General features: G+C 61.4%; 1 protein-coding gene across 1 annotated transcript in view; it reads right to left on the bottom strand.

The window, feature by feature from the left end:
• Nucleotides 1-1978: 1978 nt before the first annotated feature.
• SYT3 (synaptotagmin 3) overlaps nt 1979-9056 on the bottom strand; it is a 30934-nt gene continuing 23856 nt past the window's right edge. Inside the window, exons 10-12 of the mRNA XM_086871552.1 lie at nt 6235-6364; nt 3891-3962; nt 1979-2082 (exon numbers count right to left, since the gene is read on the bottom strand). Of these exons, the coding sequence (XP_086727678.1) occupies nt 3894-3962; nt 6235-6364 (199 nt within the window). The 3' untranslated portion in view covers nt 1979-2082; nt 3891-3893. The remainder of the gene's footprint in view (nt 2083-3890; nt 3963-6234; nt 6365-9056) is intronic.

The raw sequence follows: 9056 nt of genomic DNA, 5'->3' as shown, positions 1-9056 counted from the left end.
CCCTCCCGTGTCCCCAATGTCCCCTGGGATGTCCCCAATGGCCCCAACGCCCTCAGTGTCCCCCTGTCCCCCTGTCCCCCTGTCCCCCTGTCCCTCTGTCCCTCTGTCCCCATCCCTGTCCCTCTGTCCCCATCCCTGTCCCCCTGTCCCCTGTCCCCCTGTCCTCTGTCCCTCTGTCCCCATCCCTGTCCCCCTGTCCCCCTGTCCCCCTGTCCCCTGTCCCCCTGTCCCTCTGTCCCTCTGTCCCCCTGTCCCCCTGTCCCTCTGTCCCTCTGTCCCCCTGTCCCCCTGTCCCTCTGTCCCCCTGTCCCCCTGTCCCCCTGTCCCCTGTCCCCATCCCTGTCCCCATCCCTGTCCCCCTGTCCCCATCCCTGTCCCCCTGTCCCTCTGTCCCTCTGTCCCTCTGTCTCCCTGTCCCTCTGTCCCTCTGTCCCTTTGTCCCTCTGTCCCTCTGTCCCCTGTCCCCTGTCCCCATCCCTGTCCCCATCCCTGTCCCCCTGTCCCCCTGTCCCTCTGTCCCCCTGTCCCTCTGTCCCTCTGTCCCCATCCCTGTCCCCCTGTCCCTCTGTCCCCCTGTCCCTCTGTCCCCATCCCTGTCCCCCTGTCCCTCTGTCCCCCTGTCCCCCTGTCCCCTGTCCCTCTGTCCCTCTGTCCCCATCCCTGTCCCCCTGTCCCTCTGTCCCCCTGTCCCCCTGTCCCCATCCCTGTCCCCCTGTCCCTCTGTCCCCCTGTCCCTCTGTCCCCATCCCTGTCCCCCTGTCCCTCTGTCCCCCTGTCCCCCTGTCCCCTGTCCCTCTGTCCCTCTGTCCCCATCCCTGTCCCCCTGTCCCTCTGTCCCCCTGTCCCCCTGTCCCCATCCCTGTCCCCCTGTCCCCCTGTCCCCATCCCTGTCCCCTGTCCCCCTGTCCCCTGTCCCCCTGTCCCCTGTCCCCGATGTCACGAGGCTCAGGCCGCTCTGTATTTTTTTTTGGGGGGGGGGAGGGGGGGGTTTATTTTGGGGGGGCTTTTATGGCTTTGGGGACCCCCCCGGCCCCACGCGGACACACAGCGGGGGGAGGGGACACGGAGGGGACACCGCGGGGACACCGGGGGGGCTCCGGGGGTCCCCGGCTCCCTCTGGGGACAAACGAACACGGTGGGGGAGGGGAGGGGGGGCGGGGGGATTTGGGGGGGACGCACACGGTGGGGGGGGGAGGGGGGCGACAGAACCGGGGACCCTTTTTGGGGAGGGGGGGGAGGGGACAAGGGACAAGCCCGGGCTCCTTTTGGGGTCCCTTTTTTTTGGGGGGGGGGGGGACACCCGGGGTCCCTTTTTTGGGGTCCCATTTTGGGGAAGGGGACAACCGGGGTCCTTTTGGGGTCCCTTTTTTGGGTCCCATTTTGGGGGAGGGGACACCCGGGGTCCTTTTGGGGTCCCTTTTTTGGGTCCCATTTTGGGGGAGGGGACACCCGGGGTCCTTTTGGGGTCCCTTTTTTGGGGTCCCTTTTTGGGGTGGGGGGGAAACCCGGGGTCTTTTTTGGGGTCCCTTTTTTGGGGGGTGAAAACCCCGGGGTTCCTTTTTTGGGGTCCCTTTTTTGTGGGGAGACACCCGGGATCCCTTTTTTGGGGTCCCTTTTTTTGGGGTCCCCTTTTGGGGTGGGGGTGACAATCCCGGGCTCCCTTTTTTTTGGGGTGGGGGGGGTGACAATCCCGGGGTCCTTTTTTGGGGTCCCTTTTTTTGGGGTCCCTTTTTTGTGGGGAGACACCCGGGATCCCTTTTTTGGGGTCCCTTTTTTGGGGTCCCTTTTTTTGGGGTCCCCTTTTGGGGTGGGGGCGACAAGGGACATCCCCGCGCTCCTTTGGGCCCGCCCCCCACAACGAACACGTGACACAAAGGGGGGGGTGGGGGGGACCCCTTTTCTGGGGGGGCCCCCCCAAAACACCAACGAGGGGGGGGGGTTGGGGGGGTCCCTCCCCTCCCCCCCCCCCCGGTTTGGGGGTTCACAGTGGGGGGGGGCGGGGCCCCCCCGTGTCTCGGGGGCCGGGGGGGGCCGGGGGGGCCCCTATGGCTTCGGGCCCCGATGGCCCCGGAGGCGCCGGCCCTGCGGAGAGAGCGGCGGCTCCCAGTACGGACCAGTACGGACCGGTATGGACCGGTATGGACCGGTACGGACCGGTATGGACCGGTATGGACCGGTACGGACCGGTATGGGCCAGTACGAACCGGTATGGGCCAGTATGGACCGGTATGGGCCAGTACGGACCAGTATGGGCCAGTATGGACCGGTATGGGCCAGTACGGACCGGTATGGGCCAGTACGGATCAGTACGGACCGGTATGGACCAGTACGGACCGGTACGGACCAGTACGGACCGGTACGGACCAGTACGGACCGGTATGGACCAGTACGGACCGGTATGGACCAGTACAGACCGGTATGGGCCAGTACGGACCGGTATGGACCAGTACAGACCGGTATGGGCCAGTACGGACCGGTATGGACCAGTACGGACCGGTATGGACCAGTACAGACCGGTATGGGCCAGTACGGACCGGTATGGACCAGTACAGACCGGTATGGGCCAGTACGGACCGGTATGGACCAGTACGGACCAGTACAGACTGGTATGGGCCAGTACGGACCAGTACAGACCGGTATGGGCCAGTACAGACCGGTATGGGCCAGTACAGACCGGTATGGACCAGTACGGACCGGTATGGACCAGTACAGACCGGTATGGACCGGTACAGACCGGTATGGACCAGTACGGACCGGTATGGGCCAGTACGGACCGGTATGGACCAGTACAGACCGGTATGGGCCAGTACGGACCGGTATGGGCCAGTACGGACCGGTATGGACCAGTACGGACCAGTACAGGCCAATATGGACCAGTATGGACCGGTACGGGCCAGTATGGGCCAGTACAGACCAGTATGGACCAGTACGGGCTGGTATGGACCAGTACAGACTGGTACAGACCAGTATGGACCGGTATGGACTGTTATGGAATGGTATGGACCAGTATGGACCAGTATGGACTGTTTTGGACCAGTATGGACCAGTACGGACTGGTATGGAATGGTATGGACCAGTATGTACCGGTATGGGCCAGTACGGACTGGTATGGACCAGTACAGACCAGTATGGACCAGCATGGACTAGTACAGACCAGTACGGACCAGTATGGGTTAATATGGACCGGTACAGACCAGTATGGACCAGTATGGAGTGATATGGACCAGTACAGGCCGGTACGGACCAGTATGGACCAGTATGGACCAGTATGGAGCACTATGGAAATGGAAACTCCCAGTCCCTCCCAGCCCCCCCCCCAATCCATCCCAGTTCCCCCCAGTCCATCCCAGTCCATCCCAGTCCATCCCAGTCCATCCCAGTCCCTCCCAGTTCATCCCAGTTCATCCCAGTTCAATCCCAGTCCATCCCAGTCCATCCCAGTCCCTCCCAGTCCCTCCCAGTTCATCCCAGTTCATCCCAGTTCAATCCCAGTCCATCCCAGTTCAATCCCAGTTCAATCCCAGTCCATCCCAGTTCAATCCCAGTTCCATCCCAGTTCAATCCCAGTTCAATCCCAGTTCAATCCCAGTTCAATCCCAGTCCATCCCAGTTCATCCCAGTCCCCCCCAGTCCCCCCCAGTTCCCCCCAGTCCATCCCAGTCCATCCCAGTTCAATCCCAGTTCAATCCCAGTCCATCCCAGTTCAATCCCAGTTCCATCCCAGTTCAATCCCAGTTCAATCCCAGTTCAATCCCAGTCCATCCCAGTTCCCCCCAGTCCCCCCCAGTCCATCCCAGTCCATCCCAGTCCATCCCAGTCCCCCCCAGTTTATCCCAGTTCAATCCCAGTCCATCCCAGTCCCCCCCAGTCCCCCCCAGTTTGGCTCTCACAGCTCACTGGGGGCCCAGGGACTCCCCCAGGGCCGGTTTGTCCCGCGGCGTCGCCTTGGTCAGAGCCTTCTCCTGGGGCGGACGGACGGACAGACGGACAGACGGACGGACAGACAGAGGGACAGACGGACAGACGGACAGAGGGACGGGGATGGGATGGGATGGGGACAGACGGACAGACGGACAGACGGACAGAGGGACGGGGGGACAGAGGGACAGAGGGACGGGGGGACAGGGGGACGGGGATGGGATGGGGACAGACGGACCGGCGGACAGACGGACAGACGGACAGAGGGACGGGGATGGGACAGAGGGACAGGGGGACAGACGGATGGGGATGGGACAGGGGAACAGGGACAGACACATGGACAGGACAGACGGACAGGGACAGGGATGGGACAGGGATGGGACAGGGACAGGGATGGGACAGGGACAGACGGACAGGACGGACAGACAGGGGGACAGACGGACAGACAGACGGGGACAGGGATGGGGACAGGGACAGATGGATGGACAGGGACAGGAACAGACGGACGGACAGGGGGACAGACGGACAGATGGATGGACAGGGACAGGGACGGGACAGGGATGGGACAGGGACAGACGGACAGGACGGACAGACAGACAGGGGGACAGACGGACAGACAGACAGACAGGGGGACAGACAGACAGACGGGGACAGGAACAGGGACAGACGGACAGGACAGGGGGGCAGACGGACAGGACAGACAGACAGACGGACAGACAGACGGGGACGGGACAGGGACAGACGGACGGACAGGGGGACAGACAGACAGGGGGACAGACGGGGACGGGACAGGGACAGACGGACGGACAGGGGGACAGACAGACGGACAGACAGACGGGGACGGGACAGGGACAGACGGACGGACAGGGGACACTGTCAGGGATCCCGAGGTCTCCTTTGGCTTCCCGGGGTCCCCTGCGGGATCTGGGGGGGGGTCCCTGGGGGGTTCTGGGGGTCCTCAAGGGGATCTGGGGGGTCTCCTATGGGGTCCTTATGGGACCTGGGGGGTTCTGGGGGTCCTCAAGGGGATCTGGGGGGTCTCCTATGGGGTCCTTATGGGACCTGGGGGGTTCTGGGGGTCCCTGCGGGATCTGGGGGTCCCCGATGGGGTCCTTATGGGACCTGGGGGGTTCTGGGGGTCCCCTATGGGGTCCTTACGGGGTCTGGGGGAGTCCAGGGGGTCCCCAATGGGATCCGGGGGGTTCTGGGGGTCCTCAAGGGGATCTGGGGGGTCTCCTATGGGATCCTTACAGGATCTGGGGGGTTCTGGGGGTCCCCAATGGGATCTGGGGGTCCCTGTGGGGTCCCTGTGGGATCCTTACGGGATCTGGGGGGTCCCTGGGGGTCCCCAATGGGATCCGGGGGGTTCTGGGGGTCCCTGATGAGATCTGGGGTTTCCCATGGGGTCCTTATGGGATCTGGGGGGTTCTGGGGGTCCCTGGGGGTCCTTATGGGATCCTTATGGGATCCTGTGGGATCCTCATGGGATCTGGGGGGGTTCTGGGGGTCCCTGGGGGTCCCTGTGGGATCTGGGGGGTCCCTGGGGGTCCCTGTGGGATCTGGGGGTGCCTGGGGGTGCCTGTGGGATCGGGGGGTCCCTGCGGGATCCTGTGGGGTCCCTATGGGTTCAGGGGGTTCTGGGGGTCCCTGTGGGATCTGGGGGGTCCCCTATGGGATCCTTATGGGGTCTGGGGGTTTCTGGGGGGATCTGGAGGTCCCTGCAGGATCCTGTGGGGTCCCTGTGGGATCAGGGGGGTCCCTGTGGGATCGGGGGGTCCCTGTGGGATCTGGGGGGTCCCTGGGGGTGCCTGGGGGTCCCTGTGGGATCAGGGGGGTCCCTGTGGGATCGGGGGGTCCCTGTGGGATCAGGGGGGTCCCTGGGGGTGCCTGGGGGTCCCTGTGGGATCTGGGGGATCCCTGGGGGTCCCTGTGGGATCTGGGGGTCCCTGTGGGATCTGGGGGGTCCCTGAGGGTCCCTGTGGGATTGGGGGGGTTCTGGGGGTCCCTGGGGGTCCCTGTGGGATCTGGGGGGTGCCTGGGGGTCCCTGGGGGTCCCTGTGGGATCGAGGGGGTCCCTGGGGGTCCCTGGGGTGCCTGTGGGACCGGGGGGTCCCTGCCGGATCCTGTGGGGTCCTTACAGGTTCAGGGACTCCCTACGGGATCCTTACGGGATCTGGGGGGGCGGGATTTTGGGATCTGGAGAGCTCCTATGGGATCCTGGGGGTTTCTGAGGGGTCCCGAGGGGTTTTTGGGGGTCCCGAGGGGGTTTTTGGGGGTCCCGAGGGGGTTTTGGGGGGTCCCGGGGTGGGCTCTGACCTCCACCAGGGTGTGCCAGTGCTCGATGGGTTTGCGGGGGTTGGCCAACATCTGCGCCCAGTGCTCGCGGCCGGGGCCGTCGGCGTCGCTGCCCACGCGGCACAGCCCGATCACCTCGTTGTGCCCGATGCTGGGAGGGGGTCAGGGGGGTCACGGGGACCCCAAAAACTCCCCAAATCACCCCAAAATACCCCAAAAAAATCCCAGTCTGAGAGACCCCAAAACGACCCCAAAATCCCCCAAAATGACCCCAAATTCAGCTCCATCCACAGCCCGATCACCTCGTTGTGCCCGATGCTGGGGAGGGGTCGGGGGGCTCAGGGGGACCCCAAAAACTCCCCAAATCACCCCAAAATACCCCAAAAAAATCCCGTTCTGAGAGACCCCAAAACGACCCCAAAATCCTTCAAAATGACCCCAAAATCCCTCAAAATGACCCCAAATTCAGCTCCATCCACAGCCCGGTCACCTCGTTGTGCCCGATGCTGGGGAGGGGTCGGGGGGCTCAGGGGGACCCCAAAAACTCCCCCAAATCACCCCAAAATACCCCAAAAAAATCCCATTCTGAGAGACCCCAAAATGACCCCAAAATCCTTCAAAATGACCCCAAAATCCCTCAAAATGACCCCAAATTCGACCCCGTCCACAGCCTGATCATCTTCTCATGCCCAATGCTGGGAGGGGTCAGGGGGACCCCAAAACCACCCCAAATCACCCCAAAAATACCCCAAAAAATCCCGTTCTGAGAGACCCCAAAACAACCCCAAAATCGCCCAAAACAACCCCAAATTCAGCCCCGTCCACAGCCCGATCACCTCGTTGTGCCCGATGCTGGGAGGGGGTCAGGGGGTCAGGGGGACCCCAAAACCACCCCAAATCACCCCAAAAATACCCCAAAAAAATCCCGTTCTGAGAGACCCCAAAACGACCCCAAAATCCTTCAAAATGACCCCAAAATCCCTCAAAACCACCCCAAATTCAGCGCCATCCACAGCCCGATCACCTCGTTGTGCCCGATGCTGGGGAGGGTTCAGGGGGGTCACGGGGACCCCAAAAACTCCCCAAATCACCCCAAAAATACCCCAAAAAAATCCCAGTCTGAGAGACCCCAAAACGACCCCAAAATCCCTCAAAATGACCCCAAATTCAGCTCCATCCACAGCCCGATCACCTCGTCGTGCCCGATGCTTGGAGGGGTCAGGGGGGTCAGGGGGACCCCAAAAACTCCCCAAATCACCCCAAAAATACCCCAAAAAATCCCATTCTGAGAGACCCCAAAACGACCCCAAAATCCTTCAAAACGACCCCAAAATCCCTCAAAACAATCCCAAATTCAGCCCCGTCCACAGTCCAATCACCTCGTTGTGCCCGATGCTGGGAGGGGGTCAGGGGGTCAGGGGGACCCCAAAAACTCCCCAAATCACCCCAAAATACCCCAAAAAAATCCCATTCTGAGAGACCCCAAAATCCCTCAAAATGACCCCAAAATCCCTCAGAATGACCCCAAATTCAGCTCCATCCACAGCCCGATCACCTCGTTGTGCCCGATGCTGGGAGGGGTAAGGGGGCGTCAGGGGGACCCCAAAAACTCCCCAAATCACCCCAAAATACCCCAAAAAAATCCCAGCCTGAGAGACCCCAAAACAATCCCAAAATCCCTCAAAATGACCCCAAAATCCCTCAAAATGACCCCAAATTCAGCGCCATCCACAGCCCGATCACCTCATTGTGCCCGATGCTGGGAGGGGGTCAGGGGGGTCAGGGGGACCGCAAAACCACCCCAAATCACCCCAAAACACCCCAAAAAAATCCCGTTCTGAGGGACCCCAAAACGACCCCAAAATCCCTCAAAACCACCCCAAATTCAGCCCCGTCCACAGCCCGATCACCTCGTTGTGCCCAATGCTGGGGAGGGGTTCGGGAGTGTCAGGGGGACCCCAAAAACTCCCCAAATCACCCCAAAAATACCCCAAAAAATCCCAGTCTGAGAGACCCCAAAACGACCCCAAAATCCCTCAAAACGACCCCAAAATCCCTCAAAATGACCCCAAATTCGACCCCGTCCACAGCCTGATCATCTTCTCATGCCCAATGCTGGGGAGGGGTCAGGGGGGTCAGGGGGACCCCAAAAACTCCCCAAATCACCCCAAAAATACCCAAAAAAAATCCCGTTCTGAGAGACCCCAAAACAACCCCAAAATCCCTCAAAACGACCCCAAATTCAGCCCCATCCACAGCCCGATCACCTCGTTCTGCCCGATGCTGGGGAGGGTTCAGGGGCGTCAGGGGCACCCCAAAACAACCCCAAATCACCCCAAAATACCCCAAAAAATCCCATTCTGAGGGACCCCAAAACAACCCCAAAATCCCTCAAAATGACCCCAAATTCAGCTCCATCCACAGCCCGATCACCTCGTTGTGCCCGATGCTGGGAGGGGGTCGGGGGCGTCAGGGGGACCCCAAAAACTCCCCAAATCACCCCAAAAATACCCCAAAAAAATCCCATTCTGAGAGACCCCGAAATGACCCCAAAATTCCTCAAAATGACACCAAAATCCCTCAAAACGACCCCAAATTCAGCTCCGTCCACAGCCCGATCACCTCGTTGTGCCCGATGCTGGGAGGGGTCGGGGGGGTCAGGGGGACCCCAAAAACTCCCAAAATACCCAGAAAAAATCCCCAAATCACCCCAAAATACCCCAAAAAAATCCCATTCTGAGGGACCCCAAAACGACCCCAAAATCCCTCAGAACGATCCCAAACACCCCAAAACCCCCCAAAATTCCTCATAACGACCCCAAATTCCCCCAAATTCTCCTCAG

The sequence above is a fragment of the Cyanistes caeruleus genome, chromosome 36 (assembly GCF_971803275.1).
Source record: "Cyanistes caeruleus chromosome 36, bCyaCae1.hap1.1, whole genome shotgun sequence".
NCBI lineage: Eukaryota > Metazoa > Chordata > Aves > Passeriformes > Paridae > Cyanistes > Cyanistes caeruleus.
Note: the sequence above shows the minus strand (reverse complement) of the source record. Positions and strands in the feature narration are given on the sequence as shown.